This window comes from Psammomys obesus, unplaced genomic scaffold, assembly GCF_907164565.1.
Source record: "Psammomys obesus unplaced genomic scaffold, mPsaObe1.curated_primary_1811, whole genome shotgun sequence".
In the NCBI taxonomy this organism is placed as follows: Eukaryota; Metazoa; Chordata; class Mammalia; order Rodentia; family Muridae; genus Psammomys; species Psammomys obesus.
The window spans coordinates 1,278,327-1,303,497 of NW_026596158.1; the positions used below are offsets into that span (position 1 = coordinate 1,278,327).

General features: G+C 54.1%; 2 protein-coding genes across 3 annotated transcripts in view; both read left to right on the forward strand.

The window, feature by feature from the left end:
• Positions 1-11,276, forward strand: part of Sirt2 (sirtuin 2) — a 20,618-nt gene extending 9,342 nt beyond the window's left edge. The window contains exons 8-16 of the mRNA XM_055594794.1: positions 892-960; positions 5,290-5,419; positions 7,952-8,011; positions 8,248-8,303; positions 8,403-8,479; positions 8,560-8,611; positions 10,267-10,337; positions 10,419-10,485; positions 10,583-11,276. Of these exons, the coding sequence (XP_055450769.1) occupies positions 892-960; positions 5,290-5,419; positions 7,952-8,011; positions 8,248-8,303; positions 8,403-8,479; positions 8,560-8,611; positions 10,267-10,337; positions 10,419-10,485; positions 10,583-10,738 (738 nt within the window). The 3' untranslated portion in view covers positions 10,739-11,276. The remainder of the gene's footprint in view (positions 1-891; positions 961-5,289; positions 5,420-7,951; positions 8,012-8,247; positions 8,304-8,402; positions 8,480-8,559; positions 8,612-10,266; positions 10,338-10,418; positions 10,486-10,582) is intronic.
• Positions 11,277-11,567: 291 nt separating this feature from the next.
• Rinl (Ras and Rab interactor like) lies at positions 11,568-23,857 on the forward strand. 2 transcript variants are annotated; one of them, XR_008718709.1, is made up of 13 exons: positions 11,568-11,595; positions 13,196-13,281; positions 13,431-13,587; positions 15,628-15,730; positions 17,419-17,491; positions 17,573-17,637; positions 18,161-18,310; positions 18,397-18,864; positions 19,150-19,443; positions 19,605-19,736; positions 19,863-20,026; positions 20,108-20,221; positions 23,510-23,857. XR_008718709.1 is itself a non-coding variant. In XM_055594774.1 (12 exons), the coding sequence occupies exons 2-12, from the start codon at positions 13,229-13,231 to the stop codon at positions 20,150-20,152; spliced, it is 1,704 nt and encodes a 567-aa protein (XP_055450749.1). In that variant the 5' UTR covers positions 11,568-11,595; positions 13,196-13,228; the 3' UTR covers positions 20,153-20,476. The 2 variants fall into 2 exon arrangements, 1 of the variants encoding a protein (XP_055450749.1); XM_055594774.1 differs by lacking the exon at positions 23,510-23,857 and having other exon boundaries at positions 20,108-20,476.
• The last annotated feature ends 1,314 nt before the right edge of the window (positions 23,858-25,171 follow it).

A 25,171-nucleotide genomic window follows, 5' to 3' on the forward strand; every position in this document is an offset into this window, starting at 1 on the left:
ATGGATAGGTGATAGATAGAAGATAGACAGAAGATGGATGGATGGATGGAGGGATGGGTAGATAGGTGATAGAAGATAGAAGACAGATGGATGGATGGATGGATGGATGGATGGATGGATGGATGGATGGAGAGATAGGTGATAGAAGATAGACAGAAGACAGATAGATGGATGGATAGAAGGAAGATACATAGATAGATAATATTAAAAGAAAGAAGAAAGAAACATATAAGTTCTGGCCAGATGTGATAGTTCATGCCCATAATTGTAGCATTTGGGAGGCAAAGGCAGGAGAATGTCTGTGAGGCCAGTCTGTTCTACATAGGAAATTCTTGGACCACATAGAATTTTTGAGACCACCCCGTCTCAAAAATAAACAATTTTAAGAAATTAAAAGGCTGGGTCTGGGGTGGCGCAGGCCTGTAATCCCAGCACTCAGGGATGCAGAGGCAGCAGGATCTCTGAGTTCAAGGCCAGCCTGGCCTACAAAGCGAGTCTAGGACAGCCAAGCTACACAGAGAAACTCTGTCTTGAAAAAAAAAAAAAAAAAGAAAGAAAGAAATTAAAAGAAAGGAGGAGGAGCAGGTGAGGCCTGGGTGGCGGCCTCCCTCCTGGCCCCTCCCTCTTTACTGTGTGGCTCTGAGCCTCTGCTTTCCCAGCGGTAAGACAGTACTGCCAAGAGCATCGGGAAGATCTGAAGCCAAAGTCTGCCTGTGAGCCTCACTCTTCGATTTGCCACTGGGTGATGCCACCAAGCCACCAGCACACCCTTTCGTGAATCTGTGATAGGCGGGGATGCCCCTGTAATGGGGCCAGGGGTCAGAATGGGCACATGCCTGGCATTATCCCGGCCCTCCGGGATGGCCTGTGGACGTGTTCTTCTCCTTTCAGCCAACCATCTGCCACTACTTCATCCGCCTGCTGAAGGAGAAGGGGCTGCTGCTGCGCTGCTACACGCAGGTAGGCGGGGCTGCGGGCTGTGGGCAGCCAGGGCTGGTGGGCTGCTGGAGATGACCCAGCCAGGCCCGGGGCCAGCCCCCGGGCTCAGATAGGCAGAGTGAGTAACCCGCAGTGAGACGCATCCTCCTGGCCTCAGTTTCCCCTTTGTAATATAGGGGCCAGAAACTGGATGGTTTGGTACTCAAGCGTGTGTTGACAGGAGGATCAGAAATTCAAGGCTGCCAGGTGGTGGTGGCACATGCTTTTAATCCCAGCACTCCGGAGGCAGAGGCAGGCGATCTCTGAATTTGAGGCCAGCCTGGTCTACATAGTGAGTTCTAGATAGCCAGGGCTACACAGAGAAACCCTGTCTTGAAAAACAAAGAAAGAAAGAACAGAAAAAGAAATTCAAGGTCATCCTTGGCTATAAAATGAGCCTTCAGGATGTGAGATCGTATCTGTAAGCTACTTGATTAATCAACGAAAGCATAAACTGATAAGTACAAGCATTCAGATAATAAAAGGCCAGAGCAGCGTCCGGCGCTGAGGCCTGTGTGAGGTGACTGTATTCTCTGAGGTCACCCCACTCACATGCAGAAGGACTCCGTGTCTGCGGGACGCCATCCAGCCACAAATCAGGAACCCGGGACAGGTCTCGGACAGGTGACACTGTGTCTGGAAGAAGGCGACAGCAGACGTATGTGCTATCGATCCCCCTCAGAACACAAACAGGTGAGCAAGGTAGCACACGCCTGCAACCCGAGCTCTTAGGGAGGCAAAGGAAGGAGCAGCATGAGTTCAAGGCCAACCTGGGATACATGTGAATTCAAGGCCAGACTGGCTCCATAGCCAAAGCCTGTCCCCACAAAAAAAAAAAAAATTAAAGAGATAAAAACACAACTCCAAATTGTGCGTATATAAAAATAGGTTTCTTCAGGCAACCTGGTGAAGCACCTGCAATGTCAGAAATGGCCGCCAGGGGGAGGATGGGTTCTTTTGGATGGTTGGAGGCCCTAGCTGGGGAAGGACCGTCTTAGTCCTTCCAAGATTCAGAGTCCATCTCATTTGCAGAACAAGGCTCAGGCCTGATGCTAACAGCTTCCTTGAAGTGCCATACTTCTTGCGTGTGGCTGCATGTCCCTCTGGTACCCCAGTTTACCAGTTTCTGGACCTCCCATTGCGAGCAGAGCAAACACCCCTGCATTCCTGATGCTGATATCTCACATATGTGACAAGGACAAGGGGGATGAGTCACAGACTCATGTATGTCAGCACATACATAGTATGTCAGACGGAGGCAGGTCAGGGAGCTGTGCGAGCCCATGCTGTGTGCATAGGAAGGCAGGGAAGCCTCGTGGGAAGCTGACACCAAAGCAAAACCCTGAGGGCTGGGATGTGGAGACACGGGGGAAGGGAGCCACAGAGAGTGGGCAGAAAGCTGCTGTGATGGTCCAGCCAAAGTGGACGACGAAGACGGGCCTTCAGTGAGGGCCACTGGGGCAGAAAGCCTTGTCAGGTAGGCAGCTCCGGGATGGCGGGCTGCTTCTCAGCTGAGCGCTCCTGTGCTGACTGGGAAGGGGCAGTGTCCAGGAGATGCCCTCCACTGGGAGACCTGGGAGCTAGCTACGTGGAGGGGCCGCTGGCATGGAGCCTGGCAGAGCGAAAAGGCAATGGCTGGAGAAGCAGCAAGCATGGTGAGAAAGCGAGGCTCAGCAAAGCCACTGTGGTGAGAACGCTGGAAGTCTGGCTTTAAAACGACAGAAATATTAGAATATATTTTTATCTTAATCCCAAGTGTGGGGGTGTGGGGAGCTCTGAGGCAGCTGACGGATTTGCCTCAGGAATGGTTTTGCCAGCTGTGAGTGTGTGACATTTGAAATTCTGGGAACTTTTCAGAGGGTTTGTATGTTAGGGCTCCCAGTGTGCTGGGCTGTGGGCTGCTGTTTGTTAAGTAGTCGTGGGCAAAGAAGAAACAAGAGGAAATTAAATTATCTTGATGGCGAAGATCGAAGTTGCCCCAAGGAACTCCACACCCTCATCAGCAGGAAGTCTTCTCTCTGCCCTTTTTCCTCTCCTATCTAGCGGTAGGGGGTTGCGAGGGCAGAAGGAAGAAGAGCCCATAAAGGAGCAAACTCGGCTACAGCTGGGCGTGAGGGCTGCTGCCGGGTGCCCTGACTGCTGACATGGTGGATTCCATCCAGCATGTTCATGTGGAATGTGCAGATACCTACCAACTGCCTGCAGTGGCCTCTTTTTTTTTTTTTTTTAATGTTATCTAATGAATTTAGCTGGTGTGTGTGTGTTTGCAAGTGTGCACAGACATGTGCAGGCGTGTCACATCAAGTTTGGAGGTCAGAGGTCATCTTCTGGGAGTCACTTCTCTCCCTCCACCGTGTGGGTTCCCGGGATGGAGCTCAGCTCATCAGGCTTGGTGGCGAGCGCCCTCATCTGCTGAGCCATCTCACTGGCCCCTCACCTCTGCTTTTAAAGCGGACTCATTTTTAGCTTGTGTGGATGGTGTTTGGCCTGTGTGTATTTCCATGTACCGTGTGCAAGCTGGTCCAGAGTGGCCAGGAGAGGGTTAATATGGCATGCACTGCCCCATGGGTGCTGGGAACCAAGCCTGGGCCCTTTGGGCAAGCAACCAGCACTGTTAATGCTGAGCCAGCCCTCCAGCCCCCAGCACACTCTTGGGAGTGACGCAGCTCGTTTTCTTTCTGCCCTCTCCTCCTCCTCAGTCACTGAGTCCCTGACCCACTTTGTGGAACACACCAACTTGGCTCCTGAACTGTGCTGACACGCGTCTTTGAAGCTGTGTGTGCTATTTTCAGCTCAGGGCACAGGAAGCCTCTCTCACCTTCTGACGCTTATGATCATGTGGGCTGCTGTGGTCTCCACAGAATGGCTCCAGAGCTTCCAAGTTGTATAACGGACTTGACAGCACGCTCTCCACGTGCCTCCTTTCCACTCGGCCTCCTGTCTGGGGAGCTTTCGGTGCTCACACCTCAGCAGCCCCGTGCCTTTTTTTTTTTTTTTTTTTTTTTATTTATTCTTTATACATCATTCTGTCTGTGTACCAGATCTCACTATAGATGGTTGTGAGCCACCATGTGGTTGCTGGGAATTGAACTCAGGACCTTTGGAAGAACAGCCAGTATTCTTAACCTCTGAGCCATCTCTCCAGCCCCCAGCCCCATGCTTTTTAAAAGCTGAGGAGTAATCTTTTTCTTTTTTTCCTTTTTTTTGGGGGGAAAGAGGCAGTCCTGTGATAAGCCCCAGAGTTTCCTGTGTGCTGGGGAAGTGCTCAACCGCTAACACACCCCAGCCCCTCCCTAGGCAAATGCTCTGCTGCAGAACCAGGCGCCCAGGCAGGCCTTGAACTTGTGGTCCTCTGTCCCACCTTCCTTGTGGCTGAGATAACAGGCTTGTTCCTCAGTCCAGCTCTATTGTGCAGATGTGGGGTAGAGGCGGCAGCCTACCCCTTCATGAGGGAAAGTGTATTTATTTTTAATTTTTATTATGTTTACTTAGTGTGAGCTCAGAGTTCAGAGGACAGCTTGAGGGAGATTTCCTTGTACCAGGTGGTTTCCAGGGATCGAAACTGGGTTGTTAGGTTGGTGGCAAATGCCATTACCTGATGAGCCATCTTGTCAGCCCTTTATTGTTTTTGTCAAGACAGCTCTCATTCTTGTCTCCAGGCTTGCCTGGAGCTCACTGTGTAAATCGAGCTACACTTGTAAATCTACTAGCTAGATTTGCTAGATTTGGAACAACCTAGACTTACAGGCATGATATACCATGCCTGGCTTTATCTATTTATTGCTCATTTAATTTAGTAGGTTTTTGAGGCAGGGTCCTCCGGTGTGGCCCTGGCTGGCCGGGCACTAGCTTGTAGCGCCAGCTGACCTCAAACTTAGAGCGGTCATCCTGCCTTGGCCGCCAAGGGCAGAGCTTGCACCATCCACCCTCGCTTCTGGCCTGACTCCTTCTACTTCTGTTAATGTTCGGCCAGAGCTGCCGCATACAAGCTGCTCAGGTGGGGCTCCGCACCAGAGCGCCACTTCTGGGAGACACCAAGGGGTGCATTCATTTGAGCACATTTGTGGCCGATGGCGGGGAAGTGTGTGACTCTCCAACCAAAGAACTTCTCAGAAAAATCGAAGAGGAAAGAAAAAACCCAAGTGTACAGAGGAACGCCACCCGGGGCTGCTGACGGCAGTGGGGTTGGCCTTGTCACTTGACACTTGAGCCTGGCCCCAACTCTCATCCTCCCCCTCCCCCGCAGTCCCACCTCTTAGAGCCCAAGAGGACTGGTCTTCTTCCTGACCTTCCCTCCCTCTCCCCCAACAGAACATAGACACGCTGGAGCGAGTGGCGGGGCTGGAGCCCCAGGACCTGGTGGAGGCCCACGGCACCTTCTACACGTCACACTGCGTCAGCCCCTCCTGCCGGAAGGAGTACTCCCTGAGCTGGATGAAAGGTGAGGCTGCACTCGCGCACGCGCGCGTGTGCGCACACACGTGTGCAAGCACACGCCCCCCCCCCCCACTCCTTGTTCAGGCCATAGCCAGGTCTCCAAGTGGTTGTACACCAGTGTGTCCCGTCTGCTCTTGCCAGTCAGTGAGTTGGTGGGTTTCTTTTGCGGCTAGGGTTCGCTGTGTGGCCCAGGCTGGCCTCAGGCTTGCACCTCTGCCTCAGTGTCCCCACTGCTGAGATCGCAGGCGAGTGCCCCCGAGCTCCGCCGTCTTGCCTGTTACGGTGGCTGTAGAAGCCCGGAGGGCTGGGGGTGAGCACGTCTTTGCTCCCCTGCTGCCCACACAGCCGCACACAGATCCTTGTAGATCCCCCCCCCCCCCGCCCCACAGCTGCTGTGCAGTCGTGAGCGCCCAGCTCTGCGCGCTCTGGGGTGTTTCACCGTCTTAGGTGAGAGCCCTTACATCAGGGCAGCACAGCTATAGCCTGAGGACAGCACTGCGCAGTGGAGCCTTCTGAAATGACAGGAACGTGTGTCACATCCAATATGGCGCTGCTTGTCCCATGGGTCCACTGAGCCCTAGATATGGGCCCCGTGAACCAAAGAGTCAGTCTCTGCTTCCAGCATGTGGGTCCCAGGCTTGAAGATGGGCTTTGCCTTCTGAACCATCTCGCTGGCCCACAACAGTTTTCTTCTTCTTCTCCTTTTTTTTTTTTTAAAGACAACATCTTTGATTTTAATTTTTGTTGATTTCAATTGTAAAAGTCACATCAGCAGCCATGGCATATGCCTATTAGCCTGTTGTTTGGGAGATAGAGACAGGAGGATCAGGAGTTCAGGACTAGCCTTGGCTACACAGCAAGTTCCGGCCAGGCTTGCCTACATGACAAAAATAAAATAAAATTTAAAAATAGCACTAAACTGTGTAAGTCCCATGTAGCTTAGACTTCCATATCGATAGTGCAAGAGGAGCTTGCAGAGAGGACAGCTGGGTGAGTCCTGCCGACGAGTGCGGCCACACACATGACAGTGCTCACTAATGCCACTGCTGTCGCTGTCCCCGTTCACGCCAGTCTCCACGCCCCACCGCGCCGCACCAGCCAGTTTCTGGCAGCCATTGTGCTGAGCTGAAGCTGCGCTGTCACTCTGGGAAGCCGTTTCTGCATTCTTCATGCTGACTTCACAAAGCCTCTGGTGTTCCCTTGAGGTCAGAACAGCTGTAGCCTTTGTGGCAGGAGCCTGGAAGGTGGCCTTTCTGACAGAATGCCAGCCAGCTGCCCCCAGACGGAGGGTTCCTGAGCAGCCCGAGCAGCTGGGTGGGACGGACAATGGACATCACCCCCTTTATGTCCTTGTGAAACTGCATCTACCACAGAACAGCGTGCTGTTTGCAGAAATAGCCTCAGTGGTGGCCGAGTGGCCACTCTGGGTATGGCCACTTTCTGAATGGCTGAGCCAGCGAGTTCCCGTTCTGTGGGCTGCAAGTGACAGATCCAAAAGCAATAAGGAGTGCAGTTGTCACAGGGGTAGTTAGTCTGGAGGAGTCTGTCACCGGGTGGAAGGCAGGATGGCCTTGGGGTTGGCTCCACCCCAAGATTATCTGTATGTCCTTTCCTGACCCAGGGGCAGATAGGATTGTCCTCAACTCCCATTGGAAGGACTTGTCTCCCGTTCCCCAGATGGGGGTCTGGTGGAGTCCAGGGGTGCCTGTCAGGGGCCGGTGGTTTTGCTCCTCTGTTCCCCTTCTCATTCACTAGCTGTCGGCAGTGCTGCTGGGAGCAGCTCCCCGGATGCCTGCAGGTAAAGGGCGCAGCTCTCCAGAAGGGAGCTCTTCTCTGATGAGCAGGAAGGGCGTCCCAGGAAATCCCGGGAGTGCTAGGGTGTGCTGTTTGTTTTGTGGTGCTGGGGATTAGACTGAGGGATTTGGTCATGTGGTCTACTACAGGACCACACCCCAGCCCTCACTAGAGGCTTCTAGGCAGGGGCTCCACCACTGAGCCACACCCCAGCCCCTCACTGGGGGATTCTAGGCAGGGGCTCTCCACTGAGCCACACCCCAGCCCCTCACTGGGGAATTCTGGGGCAGTGTTCTATTGCTGAATCATGCCCCAAGTCCCACAATGTTCCATCATTGAGCTACACCCTTAACTCTTGGGGTTGGTTATATTTTCACATTTATTTGTGTTTGCCTTTGTGTGTGTGTAGGTGTGTACGTCCATAGCACACCTATGGGTGTCAAAGGACAATGTGCAGGAGTGTTTCTCTCATTTTAGCATCTGGGGACTGAGCTCAGGTCATCAGGCTTGGCAGCAACTGCCTTTACACACTGAGCCATTTGCCCCAGCTCTCAGTTTTTTGACACGGTCTTGCTGTGTAACCAAGGCTGCCATGAACTCACAGTCCTCCTGAATTCTCCCCAAAGCAGGCTTCGTGGCATACAGCACGGCCACATGCCTGGGCTGCACTTCTGTTGACAGAGGAGGGCTGCTCCAGCCTTGGGGAGGCCTCACACCTCTCTCTCCCCTCTTTTTCACCCAGAGAAGATCTTCTCAGAAGCAACTCCCAAGTGTGAGAAATGTCAGAGTGTGGTAAAGCCTGGTGAGCCCAGGGCCAAGGCCTGGTGGGGGTATGGCTGGAGTTGGGACCCTTTTCCTCCACTGGCCCCCACACGCCCTGTGTCTGGCCACCTCTGTTGCCTGTCCTGTTCCCTACTGTCCTGCAGAGGTTGGGTGTTAGTCCGCCTTAGGCCTCAGAGGGCCCGAGCCCCAACTCCTGCCTGTTCTAGCTGTCTCCCATGCCTCCTCTGTCCCTGTGTCCCTCTGTTTCTACCTCAGACATCGTGTTTTTCGGTGAGAATCTCCCATCGCGCTTCTTCTCCTGCATGCAGTCAGTAAGTGTGGCTCTACCCTGTGGACTGTGGGGCTGGAGGGGAGGTGGGGGACAAAGCCAAGGCAGTGGGGTCCAAGTCCATGCTGGCCACTCCCCACAGGACTTCTCCAAGGTGGACCTCCTCATCATCATGGGCACCTCCCTGCAGGTGCAGCCCTTTGCCTCCCTCATCAGCAAGTAAGTTGAGGGACTAGGGCTGGGGGCCAGCCGGGAACAGGGCACCAGGGCGGCTCCGGAATCCCAGCTCCTCATTTCAGGGCGCCGCTCTCCACGCCACGCCTGCTCATCAACAAGGAAAAGACAGGCCAGGTGAGCCTGCCTCAGCTTCCCTCTCCCTCTGCTCCCTGCCCCGTGTCACCACCTCCCCATGAGACACGACCGGTGTCAGTGTGGCCTGCCTGCAGAGCATCAGTGCTTTAGGTTTGCCAGTTTGGCCTGGAGAATATGGGCTTGTGCGCTGGGCCAGCCTGACACCACAGGCCGCTGTGGCACTCTGGGTTCCTTTGAGCAAATGACAGAACCATGCCTTGAACCCGATGAAGCCCCAGTGCTTCCTGGGACCCAGGAGACCAATGTGCAGTCCAGGCATTAACATTCTAGAGCCCTGCCACAGATCAGAACCTGGGGACTGTCAACTCCCTCATCTGAAGTGGCAGAGCGTGGGTAGAGCAGACACATCCTGGAGTTGCTGAGCTGTGTGGACCTGAGGTGCGAGACAGTGTGAACTTGGACAGGCTATCATGAGGCCCTGTCCTCTCAAACACACTGTAACCGAAGGTGACCTGGAACCCTGAAGCTACTGCCTTTGCCTTCCACGTTCTGGGAAGATAGGCCTACACCCACACACTGGCTGTTACTTGTTTTGAAGTAGCATAGGTTGCTTGTCTCTTGCTTGTCTCATGAAGGCCTGAGTTAACTCCAGCGCCCACAGAAACAGTCAGGCACGGGGGCATGTATCTGACAATGCAGAGTCAAAGATTGGTGGGTCCCTGAGGCTCGCTGGACAGCCAGTCTGACCTCGTGAGATCCAGGCCAACTGAGAAACCTTGTCTCAAAAAGAATGTGTTTGTGCTGAGGATAAACAGTGGCAGAGTGGCATATACAAGGCCCTGGGTTCAATCCTCAGCACTGCCTGAAGAAAAAAAAAATCAAAAACAATTATTTTGGACTGGAGTAGATGGCTCAGTGGTTAAGAGCACTTCCTGTTCTTCCAGAGGTCCTGAGTTCATTTCCCAGGCCCATGTCAAGAGGCTCATAAGTGCCTTTAACTGGGGATCTGACACCTTTTCTGTCCTCCCTGAGCACCCACACCCAAAGGACACACACACACACACACACAGAGAAACATGCACACACAATGTCTTTCTCTTGGGATGCAGAGGCAGGCAGATCTCTGAGTTTGAGGCCAGCCTAGTCTACAGAGCAAGTTCTAGAACAGCAAAGGCCACACAGAGAAACCCTGTCTTGAAAAACATAAATAAATAAGTAAATCTTTATTTTTTTTAAAAAAAGTGTAAGCCAGGCGTAGTGGCAGTCATCTTTACTTCCAGCACTCGGGAGGCAGAGGCAGGTGAATCTCTGAGTTTGAGACCAGCCCGGCCTACATAGTGAGTTCCATATCAGACAGGACCACACACACACACACAAAGCAAAAATTTACAAATAAACTGTGACTAGCTCCGAAGAAGCAGTGTGTATAGCTGGCCTCTGGCCCGGGCTCTCGGTCCATACGTGTACATACACAGACGCACACGTTAATAGAAAAATATAGGCGTGGTTGGTGGTGCACGTCTTTAATCCCAGCACGCAGGAGACAGAAGCAGGCAGATCTTTGAGTTTGAGGCCAGCCTGATTTACAGAGTGAGTTCCAGGGCTACACAGAGAACCCCTGTCTTGGAAATGAGCACATGCCAGGTCTCGTGGCTCAGGGGCTGTGCGTGCCCTTTGCTGTCCTCTCCCCACAGACGGATCCCTTCCTTGGCATGATGATGGGCTTGGGAGGTGGCATGGATTTCGACTCCAAGAAGGCTTACAGGTGAGGGCCCAGGTGGGGAAGGAGCTTGGGACGGGCAGGCTGGCCAGGCCTCAGCCCGTCTCACTCCCGATCACACCGCAGGGACGTGGCCTGGCTAGGTGACTGCGACCAAGGCTGCCTGGCCCTCGCTGACCTCCTGGGATGGAAGGTGAGGAATGGGCCACCCAGCCCACCCTGAGCGCAGTCCCAGCCGTCCCATGGGGATGTATGGAAACCTCTGACTCCTGGGAACTTTGCCCCTGCAGAAGGAGCTGGAAGACCTTGTCCAGAGGGAGCACGCCAGTATAGACGCCCAGTCAGGGCCACAGGCCCCCAACCCCGGCACCACCACCTCCCCTAAAAAGTCCCCACCTCCTGCCAAGGAGGCGTCCAGGACCAGAGAGAGGGAGGAGCACCAGTGACCACCGCCTCCCAAGAAAGACAGCGGAGTCCCAACCGGCACTGGTCCCTTAACACACAGCTTGTGTGGGCTCGGGAATCCATCTCTCATAACCACGTTCTTGAGACCAGGTTCCCCAACTCAGTCCCAGAAAATTCTAATAGACCTGAGGGCTGAGGCCTGTGCAGCCCATCTCTAACAGCCCACACACAGCCTCTAACCCCCCCCCCCCCCGGGGCCAGAAGCAACCTCCCCTAACCTCTAATTGCTCCCGGAGATCAGGTTACCCCCAAACTCCTAACTGTGCCAGAAGGCATTTCTCTATTCTCAGAGGGCCTGTGGCTAAGTCAAACTAACCTACCCTTCAAAGGAGCTGGACCCACCAAGTAGAACTTCCCCGAGGGGTGGGGCCTGTGCGATCTCTAAGCCTGAAGCCCCCCAACTCTGCCTCCAACAAAGTAGGTGCTGGTCTTCCTTTCCTGGGGACCCACTTGCCAGCCAGTGGGGGATGAGCAGGAGACCTGTGTACTGGAAACAAATTAAAGACGAAAACAAAGCAACAGAGCTGTGTGGCCTCTACTTCCATTACGGGGTACCTGAGGAGGCTGGGTGGGGAGGAAGCGACCATAAAGACAGCAGACTATTTGTGGCTCTGGGATCTTAGGAGTGGTGAGTGGGACAGCATTCCCTCTGGAGAGGGTGGCCTGGTGACTCCTCACCCTGGCTCTCAGCCTGCCAGAGGTCCACTCCGCCTAAAATGGAGCCCCGGAAAGAGAGGAAGGTGATTTCAGATGCCCCCAGCCCCGCCTCTTCCCCTGCCTGCCTGGCTTCCTCTCTAGAGAACTTTCGCTTCTGCTGCTCAGGCTTTCCTCGGAACAGGTAGGGCCCCCAGAGACCCAGCATCTGGCTCCACACCCACAGCTGCCTCCAACCAGCCCTGCCCAGCACCACCATGTCTGCTCTCCTCCCAAGGGTCCTGGAGGGGGGGAAGCACCCGCCTTCCCCTTTTCACTTTTCACCCTCTTCTCTGTTTACCCCTGAGGTGTGGCTGCCCCCATCCCCCTGACACCTGAGGCTGCCAGTTGGCAGCTAATTGACTTCCATAGCTGTTACTTATCTGGCTTGCACACAATACCCCCACAGAAATGGAACCTTCAGAATAGGCCTAGCCAGCTTCTCAGCCAGCCCTCCTCCCACGCCAGCCACCTGAGGCGAGGCCTAGGCTGAATAATTTAGGTGGAAAGATGAGGCGTGAGGGGGAGGATGGAGAGATGATGGGAAGGCAGATGGATGAATGGTCTCTCTTCAGAGCCACAGTCCCTACTCCTGAGGGTGTTGTGGGGGAAATATCCAAAAGGGCTCACCCCAAGTTGATAATCCCTGAAAGGCTCCCTTCTTGGTGAAGAGCCAGGTATAGTGAGCATTGTCATGCCTGTAATGCCAGAGCATGGGAAGTGCAGGTGGGAAGATCAAGAGTACAACACACAGCAAGTATGAGACAGGCCTGGGCCACACGAGGCCCCATCTCAAACTGGAGGAAACGTTCAGGTTCGACAGATAAAGGGATAGCTCCAATGTGAGATGAGTGAGTTTTTCACAGGAGAATCCAGATACTGGGCATATGACGGGCTCTAGAAAATTCAACTCTTCTGCATGTTTAGAATTAAAATTGTCAAGGATGGGCATGGTGGTGCACGTCTCTAATCCCAGCACTTGAGAGGCAGAGGCAGGAGAACGTCTGGGAGTCTGAGGCCAACCTGGTCTACATAGAGAGTTCCAAAACAACCAGATCTCCATAGGGAGAGCCATCTTCAAAACAGAAAAAAAAAAAAGTAATCAAATGTGGGCGAGGGTGCCAGGGCTCCTCTATCAAATGTGGGCAAAGGTGCCAGGGCTCCTGGAGTCTGGGAACGGTGGAGAGTGTCACACTGCATCTGGACAGTGGATGGAGTGCCTCCTGTGAGCCCGGAACTGTGGCAGGCGCTGGGTTTTAACAGGGCGCTTATCCAGTTGGCATACACTTCCTTGGCTGCACATAGCCCCGTGAAGATCTTGGAATATCCCCCTCTGCTCTGGAAGCTGCTGTTGGGACTGCTCTGCCCCACCCATGGGCCTTTGGTCTTTGTCTGCCGCTCAACCGCTGAAGAATGTCACAACCGCCCCAGCCAAGCAGGGTGTGGCTTGTGCCTATTAGCTCAGCGCTCCGGAGGTTGAAGCAGGAGGCTTGCTATGAGTTTGGGGCCAGCCTCAACTACAAACCGGTCCAAGCTAGTCTGAGCTGTCTCAAAAAAAAAAAAAAAAAAAAAAAAGGAAAAGCCGGGGGGGGGGGAAGGGGGAGGGGGGATAGTCCATGGTGTTTCTGGAGACTTTTGAGGTCCATGGTGATCAGGTAGGATCTCCGAGTCAGGTGTCACAGGACTGAAACATCAGCACCCCCTGCCCCAGCTGGAGCACCTTTACTTGTCTTTCTCCATGCCAGAGGTCAGAGCATGGCTCCCTGGTGCCCGGCAGCATGCGGATAGCCCAGCCAGACATGGTCTCTGCAGCCCCTACTTCGGGGGACAGGTGAGGCTGCAGGTTGGCTCTGGGCAAAGCCCCGCTGAGCAATCCCCCTGCTCCAGCGTTTCTTCCTGGGCTATCCCTGCCCCTTGGGCCCCTCCTCAGTGACCAATGCCCACTATGATCCTTGACCTCCTGGAACGTGTCCATCCCAGGCTGGCTCGACTTTTAGATGGAGCAGGCGAGAGCCCACTAGGGGTCCTCAGCAGCCCAGAACCGCTTCTTCGACTGCAGAGGACGCAGAGGGTGTGGCGGGTCCCAGAGCTGGATGTTCAGCGCGCCAAGGTCTTTCTGCAGCTGTGGCCGCTGGGGGTGAGTACTCTGAGCCGGGGTCACTTCTGACCTTCCCCCTGCCGGCCTGGCTAACAACACAAGCCAGGCTAACCCAAAACTGAGGAGTTTGTCTAGGAAACGGTTTGTACAGTCCAGGATGGTCCCCAGCTCCCTGTGTGGCAGAGGCTGACCTTAAATTCCTGACCCTCTCGTCTGTCCATCCCCTGAGTACAGAGATTACGCATGTGTGCGCGCGAGAGCGTGTGTGTGTAAGATTGCAGGTGTGTGTACTCGATCACACCCACCATATGCAGCTGGGGACTGAACCCAAGGCTTCGAGCTTTCGGGGAAGGCATTCCACCACCTGAGCGAAATCTGCAGGCCTGTCCTGTGGTGGCGTCACAATCTGGTTTGTCCTTCCAGCAGTGGGAGGCCAGCAGCCCGGGACGTCAGGGCTGGCTGTTGTGCGGGTCTCTGAGTTTGTCTTACCTGGGGTGCATCCCAGGCAGGAATAAGAGAGGCGCCACGTGCCTTTGACCGGAGGAAGTCACACGGCAAGGGCCAGGGAGCACACTTTACAAGCTCACTTGGGAGTTATACAGGACTGAGGACCTGTGCCCGAGCCAGCAGCACTATGCCACCAGGCTATCCTGGAACCCATCATCCTCCTGCCTCAGCTTCCCAGTGCTGGAAGGACAGTTGCCAACGCCCAAGCCCTGTCTCTATTATTTCCTATAGCTCAGTATACTACTGCCTTGAACAAGACATTCCACAGGGGCGTGCCTGGTGGCAATGCCTGTCGTCGTCTCATTAAGGAGTCAGTCTCAGGAGGATCAGGTGTTCAAGGACAGTTTTGGCTACTTAGTGAGTTCAAGGCCAGCCTGGGCTACATTGAGACCCTGTCAAAGTGTTAATTAATTAATTGATATTAATTAATTCTTCAGGGAAATGTAAGATAAATTTGGAGACGACAGGCAGGAAGAATTAGCAAGCCATAGCTGCCCTCTCAAGCGGGCACTATGCTTGGGATAGTTAAGATGGCTGTCGGTGCTATGTCCCACTTGCCTAACAGCCCCAGTAAAGATGTCTGGAGCCAGGGATGTGGCTCAGTGATGAGCAGCATTTCTTACACAGTGAGCAAATATCCCTGGGTTTACGTCCTTGCAAAATAGGGGGCTAGCTTTTTCCAAAGGATTCTCTCAAAAGCAGATGTGGAACACATCTGTAATCCCAGCGCTCAGGGAGGCAGAGGCAGGCGGAGCTCTGTGTGTTGGAGGCCAGCCTGGTCTACAAAGCAAGTCCAGGACAGCCGAGGCCACACAGAGAAACCCAGTCTGGAAAAACAACGAGCAAATAAACAAACAAACAAACAAAAAAGAATTCTCTCAAGCTAAGTGTATGGAATGTGCCTGTAATCCCAGGATCTGGGAGACTGAAGGACAAGAATCATGAATTTGAGGCTAAACCTGTGCTGTGTAGTAAAACCCTGTTTGGGGGTTTGGGGGAAGAGGAAAGGTTTTAAAGAGCACTGGGGATGTAGCTCAGGGGCCTAAGGCTTTCATGTGAAAAGATCCTGGGTTCAATCATCAGAAGAGTGGCGGGGGGGGGGGGCGGGCAAGCCCACAAACAAACACAGATCAAAAATCGCCAGCAAAAATCCCACGGCAGATGCTCATGAGTTAGGCTTAGGCAACCAGCCAGGCAGCAGCCATCCTACTGGTGGTCTATTCCTGGCCTCACCCCCTAGGGTCCCACCCACAGGAACTGAGAGAGGGGTTCCCTAAAGCAGCGATTCACAACCTGTGGGCTGCAGCCCCTTTGGGGGTACAACAGATTTTACACAGGGGTCACAGATCAGACGTTTGGAATACAATTCATAATGGTAGCAGAATTACAGCTATGGAGTAGCAACAAAAATAATGTTATGTTTGGGGTCACCACACCATGGGGGAACTGTATTAAAGGGTCCCAGCATTAGGAGGGTGGAGAACCCCTGTCCCAAGGGACAGTGGCACCACGAAGAGCCTTCTCTGCACATGACTGCAGCGAGCTGACTTTTGCCCCACCCCTCCTCTCCAGAGCTTCCTGGTCGTAGGACACGGTCCTAGCCAGGTCTTGATGCTGAAGGCGGGACCCTCGTCAGCAGACATCAACACCTATCCGATTCGGAAGGTTCCAGGAGGTGAGGTACCTGTCCCGGATTCTCAGTCATCCACACAGCAAATGGCTCCAGATTTGATCCTCAAATAGCCCTTGAGTCTCTCCAGTCCCACCTGCCTCCCTCACTTAGTCTGAGCTCGCCCATCACTTCTCTCCAAGGCCACTGCGGCAGCCTCTTCTCTCTCCTCCGGTGTCTCTGCAGCTTCCCTTTCCTTACAATCCATGCTGAGCGAAGCAAGCAGGTCTTTTCACACACGGATTCCACGTTGCCCATCCCTGCCCCCAACCATGGAGAGGGCTGCTAACGTCCTCACTACAAAGCTACGAGGTCATCAGTGGCCTCGGTGGGGCTGCCTGGTTCCGCTTGCTCTCTCGCACTCGCTGCTGGCCCTCACTCACTGCTAGGCCGTGCCCCTGTTCCAGCCAACCGAGCTGCAGGGCGTTGGTACTGTCCTTCCTGCAGGAGTGTTCTTCCTCCAGAGGTCGACTGGCTCTCCAGCCTTGACAGCCTCCAGGAAAAGGGTCAAGAATTCAAGGTCTAGCCAGGCGCACGCCTGTGATCCCAGCACTCAGGGAGGCAGAGGCAGGGGGATTCCTATGAGTTCCAGGCCAGCCTGGTTTACAGAGGGAATCCAGGACAGCCAGGGCTGCACAGAGAACCCTGTCTCAAAAAAAAAAAAAAAAAAAAAAAAAAAAAATCAAGATCTGGGGTGGAGTGATGGGTCCATGGTTAAGAGCAATGGACACTGTTCCAGAGGCCCTTAAGTTGGGATCCCAGCACCCATGTCAGATGGCTCAAACCCCCCTGTAACCACAGTCCCAGGGAATCCAGTGCCCTCTTCTTGCCTCTGTGGGCACAAATACAGTACACAGACAAATGCAGGCAAAACACCCATACACATAAATACAATTTTAAAACAGAATTTTTTAAAAAAAGAATTGAAGTCTAGCCTGGGCTACATATAAACATCAGGGCTGGCTTGGGTTACATAGCAAAACCCTGTCTCAAAAAGAACAAAGACAAAAAGGAAGAAACCTAGGCCTGGCATGGTGGCTCAGGACCGTATTCTCAAGCATAAAGATTGCCACAAGTTTTGAGGCCAACCTGGTCTACGCAGTGAGCTCCAGGCCAGCAGATCTCAGAGGACCCGAGGGTCAGCCAAAGAGACAAAGCATCCCGGGTATGCAGGGGCCACCTGTAGGCTCTGTCCGGCCTTCCTCATCCAGGGCCAAGAATGCAGGCCTCCTGGCTCCCAGGGCCTCCGGCTCTGTCTTGTCAGGACCCAGAGGTGTTCTCCTCCCCTCCTAACACGGCAGCTGTGCCTCCTCCTCTTCCTCTTTTTTATGGTTTTTCAAGTCAGGGTTTCTCTGTGTAGCCCTGGCTGTCCTGGAACTCACTCTGTAGACAAGGCTGGCCTACCAGAAACAGTGAGAACCTGTCTCAACAAAACAAAACATCCTGAAGACATTTTTGAGGACTCCTATTTGCTCCTATTTGGTGTCAGACCGGGGATGCAAACATCAAGAGAGGAAACGGTGTCAACTCCCGGGGATGGAAACTTTGCCTCTCTGAGGGAGGAGTGCAGGGGTGAAGAGATTCCCTGCTGAGAGGTGGAGGTGGGCGGGAGGGGTGTGGGGAGGCTGAGTCACAGGGGTACGGTGGAGGTAGCTAATGGCCAGCCCTGTAACCTCTCCCCTTCCTCTCCCCAGGTGTAGCCCTGGAATCCTCCAACCTCTTCATGCCAGACCTTCCCCACCTCCTGGCCTTTCTGGCAGCCAGCAGGTACGGGTCATCTGGCAGAGGGGCAGTGGGGGCCTTTCCCTGAGGTAGCCCATCCATACCAAGGTTTCCCTTCATCCTCAGGGACGTTTTGCCAAGGACACTGCTCTTACCCACTCCAGCTGTAGGACCTGGAGACGCGCAATCAGGTGGGCACGCCCTGCTCCGGGGACGGACAGGTCAGCTTGCTGGCCTTTTGGGTCCAGAGAGGCTGGCTCTAAAGGACCAGATAACTGGATGTGAAAAAAGATGAAGCTGGGAGTGGGACAGCTAGGAAAAGAAACAGTGGTGGTGGTGGCTCATGCCCGTGATCCCAGCACTCGGGAGGCTGAGGCAGGCGGAGCTCTGTGAGTTCGAGGCCAGCCCGTTCTACAGCGTGAGTTCCAGGACGGCCAGGGCTACCCAGAGAAACCCTGTTTTTAAAAAACATAAAAAAGAAGAAAAAGAAGAGACAGAGAAGGAGGGGTAGGAGAAGGGGCAGGAGCAGGAGACAAGGGCAGCAGCAAAGTTGGTAGGGGATGAGATCAGCTCTGGGTCCTAACAGGCCAGAGCCGCAAGCAAGCCGTGGAAGCTGAGAGGCCTGCGTCCTTGGTCATGAGTGAGGAGGGCTGGGGACGAAGCCTCCCGTGCCCCCTGCACACCGGGGACACTCTGTCTTGTGCTGGCCCTCAGATCCTCTGCGACTTGGCTGCGTCCAGGTGGACACCTCAGGGAGGGTGCTGTCTGTAGTGAACCAGCTCTACCTGGAGACCCACGGAAGCTGGGGAGCAGAGCAGCCGCCACAGCAAACGGAGCCACAGACTCAGCAGATACACAGTCTAGGTCAGCTGGGCAGGGCCTGGGTACCCAGAGGGATGAGGGAATGGATGCTACTGAAATTAGAGCCCCAGCCTGCTTCTCACATCCAGCCCCCAGGAATCCCACCCCACACCGGGTCTCCTGGGTGGAAGAGCCACCGAAACCGGAAGTTCACCCTACTGGACAGGAAGTGCATCATCCTGACCTCCAGGAGCGCCATCCTGGAGCCCAAGTGAGCTTTCTTAGGCCTGCTCTAGCTCGTGTGGTGGAAGGGGAGGAGGAAGTGAGCAATGAAAACTACAGAGATGAAGAGGAAGGCCGCGAGGATTTGCTCACCGCCCACATCCGTGCTCTGGCCAGGGCCAGGAGCAGCTATGTAGCCAGGCAGTACCGATGCCTTCAGGCACGCCTCGTCTCAGATTGTGGAAATCCCTACAAGGCCGGGGACCCGGCCACAGAGCTGCTTCAGGATGTGCGCCAGCTCCTCACTGACCTCCAGAACTACCTGGCAAAAGACCCCGACGTCAGAGCTGTCTTTGGGAACAGGGGACCTAGGGCTCCTCAGGACCAGGATCTTGGTAATGGGAAATGGAGGGAAAGTAACCAAGGTTTGGGGGTACCACGACTCGGCCTTGTGTGTGTTCACATCCACATTTCTGACTCCCCACGAGCAAGCACGCTCTTGCGTAGCCACTGCTTCTCAGTTCCACGCAACAGGCGCACTGTCTGCTAGGACCCCGCCCCCCATCCTCGGACGTGTTCCTGCAGTCCCCCAGCCCCCTAACCCTGTCCACACTGGTAGGGGACAGGGCGACTAGGGAACAGGGTGGGTCGCGACGGTGTCGTTGTCCTCAATGCCGCAGGCCCCGCTGTGGAGGTGGCCCTGTGTCGGGCGGTTCTGGAGCCCCTGAAGCCCGCCCTGTGGACCAAACTCCGAACTCTCAGAGCCCAGGAGCTGCGGAGGCTGCGCCGGCGCCAGATAGCCCTGAGGGCCGGGGCGGGGCCCGAGGGACACGGCCCCGCCCCCGCCCTGCGGAGCCGGATCCACGCGCGCCTGGCGCACTTGCACTCCGCGTGCGCCCCGCGCCGCAAGGTGGCGCTGCTGCTGGCGGTGTGCAGCGACGTCTACGCGGGCCTGGCTGGCGGCGAGAAGGAAGGTAAAGGATCTCTGGACCTAGAGTGGTTTAATGGTGGGCACCCACGTCCAGGGGAAGGGTGGCCCCCTCTGGTGGCAGGCGCCCACGCAGGCCCGGGGACCCGAAGGCCCGTGTCTGTGTGCACCCTGCCAAGCGTATGGCCTGTCCTCTGGCTTCCCTAGAGCCCCTGGGGGCGGACGCCTTTTTGCCCGCCCTGACGGAGGAGCTGATCTGGAGTCCACACATTGGGGAGACGCAGCTGGATGTGGAGTTCCTTATGGAGCTCTTAGATCCGGAGTCGCTGCGAGGAGAAGGTGAGCTCCTGCCCCCCCCCCCCCCCCATGCCCAGACACTGGGAAGGAGGCACCCTCGGCGACCCCCAGCCTCCTGGGTCTCTGAAGCCCACAGGGGCCATGATGATCTCGCCTTCTCTCCCCCAGCTGGGTACTACCTTACCACGTGGTTTGGGGCTCTCTACCACATCGCTCACTACCAGCCAGAGGCTGGCCGCGCGCCCCAGGGGCTGAGCTCGGAGGCCCGGGACTCCCTGCGCCAGTGGCACCGAAGGAGGACACTGCACCAGCAGACCCAGGCCACAGCTCAGGTGACCAACCTGTGCGAGATCCAGCTCAAAGACAGGCTGGGATCCGTCGCCCGGCTGACGGCCTCTCATCTCTCCCCACAGGCCCATCTGCCCTTTGAGGAGCCATGGGCAACAGGGGACCAGTGATGATTGGAACCGTCACTTCCGAACCTTTGGCCCACTCCTCTGCTTAAGCAAGATGCTCGAGGCATCTGGGTCAGCACGGAGGGTGGGGCGGGAAAGGGGCCGGGCCTTGTGCCTTTCACACTGGCTGTTCCTACTTAGAACAAGCCCTTCCCTAAGGTCCAAGCACTCTTCCTTCCCCTCCTTCTGGTCTGCCCAGGAGTTAGCTCAGTGGGGATCTCCCCAGCAAATGTAACCCCCCAAACAGTATTACAACCACAGCCCTCTCACCTGGATCTCTTTGGGGCATGTCAATCCTGATCCCATCAGTGACACAGTGAGACTTTACCTGGTTCAGATTTGTTTTGTTTGGTTTTTAGAGACAGGGTTTCTCTGTGTAGCCCTGGCGGTCCTGGACTCACTGTATAGACCAGGTTGGTCTAAACCCACAGAGATCCACCTGCCTCTGCCTCCCAAGTGCCGGGATTAAAGGTGTGAGCCACCACCAACTGGCTGGTCAAGATATCAAATGACAACCTGTCAGGACCTGAGATGGGAGTTTATTCTGGATGCTTCTGCCCTCTGTGTAGTCAAGAAGATGGCAGAGGTATGGCCATGTCCTGAGCCTATGTCCCCAGCTATGCGGCAAAACGAGGTGGGGGAATTACTTGAGGCCAGGAACATGAGGGCGCCATGGCACTGAAACAGTAGGTGTTCAGGAAACACTGGAACAGGTTTTTTTTATCAGCCTTGAAAACATGGCTGCCCTAGTCTATGGGACCCATCGATGTTACCTTATTTGGCAAAAGTGTTTGCGCAGCCATTATAATAATAATAATTACTATTATATTATTGTTATTGTTTTGTTTGTTCAAGGCAGGGTTTCTCTGTGTAGCCTGGCTGTCCTGGAACTCGCTCTGTAGACCATGCTGGCCTCGAACTCAGAGATCGGCCTGTCTCTGCCTCTGCCTCCCAAGTGTTGGGATCAAAGATATGAGCTGACCTGGCCCAGCTTGTGCAGCCATTATTAAAGATGGTAAAATGAGGAAGAGAGGCCTGGGGATTGTGTCTGAGGCTCCAAGAATATTCACAGGATATGGGACACAAGGAGAACTGATGGGAACAAGAAAGAGAGTAAAGACAAGCCTCAAAATGTGGAAACCGTAAGACACTGGGCAGCTTGGGCAAAGGCTCCTCCCCCGACATCCTCAGAAGTCATGTGACTCCGCAGACACCCTGGTTTTTGTGAGATAGTGATGTCAGAACTCTGACCTTCAAGCCAGTGTGATGGAACAGTGTAATCCCAGCACTCAGGGAGGCAGAGGCAGGCGATCTCAGTGAGTTGGAGGCCAGCCTGGTCTACAGTGAGTCCAGGACAGCTAAGGCCACACAGAACCCAAAACCACAACAAAAACCCAAAAAACTCTGACCTTCAGAATTATGAGCAAATAAATTCCTGTTGTCGTAAGACACCAAGGTGGTTACTGCTAATAATAATAAAATTTAAAAGTATGTTTACTGGGAATGGCGCAGGCCTGTAATCGCACCGCTTAGGAGGTAGGCGTAGGAGGGCCAAGAGATGGAGGCCGGCCTGGGACACCTGAGGCCCTGCCTGACTCAGTAATGATGCCCTCACCTATAAGTCACCAGTAAAGGCTGTGGGAATGGCTCAGCACAACAGCCTGGAGTCAAGCACTGAGGAGCTGGAGTGTGGCCTGAGGTTAAGTGTTTGCCTTGCATGCTTGAGGCTCTAGGTTTTACCACCGCATGCACGCACAAGCACACGCATCCACGAATTCGCACATTGTAAGTGAGGCTTGGAGAGCTAGCTCAGCAGTTAAGAGCAGTGGATTCAATTACCCAGCACCGAACCCAGTGTGACTCCAGTTCTGGGGCCTCTAATACCCTCTTCTGGACTCCACTAGTACCAGACACAGATGTGACACACAGACATACAGGCAGGCGAAACGCCCAGACACATAAGAACCTTAAATATTTTTAAAATACAAGTGAAGCCATCCTAAATTGGGCAGTGTGCACCTTAGGTTGGTAAGATACCCTAGTGTTTCCCTCCCAGTGTTTCCCTGAGCCACGTGACCCTTCCTAACAAATGAACTGGGCGGAGCGCCCGCAGGAATCAGGATGCCCACTGGCCAGATAGACAGCTTATAACCGGACACTCCAGCAGCAGCAGGAGCTGGGCGCGGCCTGTGGAACCAAGCCCCACCATCTGTGGGATGGGCAGCCCTCCAGGTAGATCATGTCAGGATTGGGTTAAATTATAGGTCACCTATCTTTACTGGCTGTGGGATTTCTTGATATATGTGTGGGAGGCCTCCACTTATCTGGGGTCAGAAGTGTGTGAATTGTGTGGGAGTGGGAAAAACGTTGAGTGGTTCTTCTTTTTTCTTTTCAAGACGAGGTTTCCCTGTGTAGCCCTGGCTGTCCTGGAACTCTGTAGACCAGGCTGGCCTCTAACTCACAGATCCACCTGCCTCTTCTCCCTGGGATTAAGGTTTATGCTGGCTCTTCTTTTGTTTCATAGAAAAATCTTCATGCAGACAGACTGGACATGATTCATGAAATAGAGCAGAAGAAAAGGCAGTCAAAGAAAAAATAAATTGGACTGCATCTGTATTCATTACTTGTTCCTTTGGTAATGCTATGGCCAAAAGTGGCATGAGGAAGGAACGGTTTGTTTTGGCTTACGGCTCTAGAAGAGTCCACAGTGGTGCATGAGGCATGGCATCAGGCAGCCAGAGCAGGAAACTGAGTAGTCACATCCTCACCCACCCACAGAGAGCACGGAGGACTGGGAGGACAGGTCATGAAAGTCTCGGATCCTTTCCTCAATGACATACTTCCCCCATTGAGGCCCCACCTCACAAAGGCCCTGTAACTTCCCCAGACAGTGCCAGCAAACCGGCCAAGTGTTCCGGTACCCGTGCCTGTGGGGGCATCTCTCATTCAAACCACCACAGCCTCGGCATTTAAAACTTCTAAAGAGGCACGCTTACCAGCCACCGCAGCATTTAGAGAGCTGAGGCAGGAGGATTCCCTCAAGTGCTAAGCCAGCCTGGGCTACGTTCTAAGACCACATCTCCAAACCCCAGCTAGGCTAGGGAGAAGGCCCGGTAGTTAAAGTGTTGTGGCAAGCATGAGGACTGGGTTCAGGGCCTTGGTACGGCAACAGGGACACCCTGTACTGAGGTAGGGGCAGGCTGTGGGGGTGGGAGGGGAGGTCAGGGGGCAGCTGACTCCCTGGGCGGCGAGTCTCGTCAGAACAGCAAACTTCAGTGAGAGAGACCTTGTCTCAAAAAAAAAAACCCACGGGAGCTAGAGATGGTTCAGTGGTTAAGAGCACTGTCTGTTCTCTTGCAGAGGACCCAGGTTCAACTCCCAGCACCTACATGGCCGCTGACCACCTTCTGTCACTCCAGTTCCAGGGGATACAACACCTTCTTCCAACCTCCATGGGCGCCAGGCACACACATATATACACGCAAGCAAAGCACTCATATAAACTAATTAAATGTGGTGCTGCCAAAAAAATGCAAGGGCTGGAGAGGTGGTTTCGCAGTTAAGAGCGCTGTCTGCTCTCTCAGAGGTCCCAAGTTTATTGCCAGCAATCGCATGGCAGTTCATGACCATTGGTAATGGAATCTGATGCCCTCTTCTGGTGTGGATGAAGACAGCACTCATATACATAAAATAAACCTTAAAACCAAACCAAACCAAACAAAACAAAGTGAGTAAAGTCGTCTCCTTCTAAGCTTGACAAGTTGGGGTTGAGGCGTGGAGCCCACATGGTGGAAGGGAGAGAACTGGGTCCTCTGACCTGTGTCCACACACCAGACAGGCATACACATAAGCACACACATAATGTTGCCAAGTGGTGGTCGTACACGCTTTTAATCCCAGCACTCAGGAAGGCAGAGGCAGGCAGAGCTCTGGGCTAGAGGCCAACCTGGTCTACAGAGTGAGTTCCAGGACAGCCAGGGTGACACAGAGAGACCCTGTCTCAAAAACAGGGTGTGGGTGTGGGTGTGGGGGGGTAACGTAGAAAAAGTGTTGAAGAACATAGCAATATCAGCCTGCACAGCATACATATACGCACATAAACAGACACCAGAGAGAGACAGACAGACGGCACAATATAAATGGCCATGGTAGGGCACAGCTGTTAATCCCAGACCTTGAAAAGCTAAGGCAAGAAGCCAGTTTGGGGCTACACAGTAAAACCCCACCCCGACTCAATAAAGCAAGCAAGGAAAAAAACAAAAAGAATGCGCGAATGTGTGTTTATGTTTTGGTCCACAATTCTGGAATAATGACCCTGACCTACTTCCTGGGGTGATAGGTCACAGCGACACAGGAGACTCTGAGTGATAAATCGACCGTACAAAGAATTCGCCAATAAACTTGCTTAGGAAATTCTAAGCTGCACACAGTAGGGCTCAACTAAAGCAGTGCTGCCTCTAAATCGTCTTGGAGACAGATATCGAACTAACCAGACTTGTGAGAAACTGTAGGGAAAATGTTGTGCCTTGGGCATAACTGCAGTTCAGGCTTGCTGAGAACATATTTCTGTTAAGATTTGTTCGCTAAGATTGCCGCCAACTAGGCTCCATTCCCGTCTCAAGGAACATGCCTCTACCTGGCTGTTCAAAGGGGCTGGTGGCGCTGGCCAGCGGCCACCTAAGCTCCAGTCTGCCATGGAGTCCTGGCTCTCGTCAGGAAGAGGTAATTCTGCCAGGCAGGCAGGCAGTGTGCCCTTGGTAACTCAACTCAAAGGCAACAACGCTGGTATGCTTCCACAGCAGCTGTCACTGTAACTTCGCTGTGTGAATCTCCCACCTGTCCCAAATGGCCAGACCGGCAGTCTGTTGTCTGTTTAATCGCTCAGTGTAATTTGGGGGTGGGACCGTGATGAGACGTGCAGTTGACAGCATAAATGTGAAACGGTAAAGCCTAAATCCTGTGTCATCCGTTCCGAACCTCCAGTCCATTTGTGGCTGGTTTTGCACCATTAATATTTTTTTT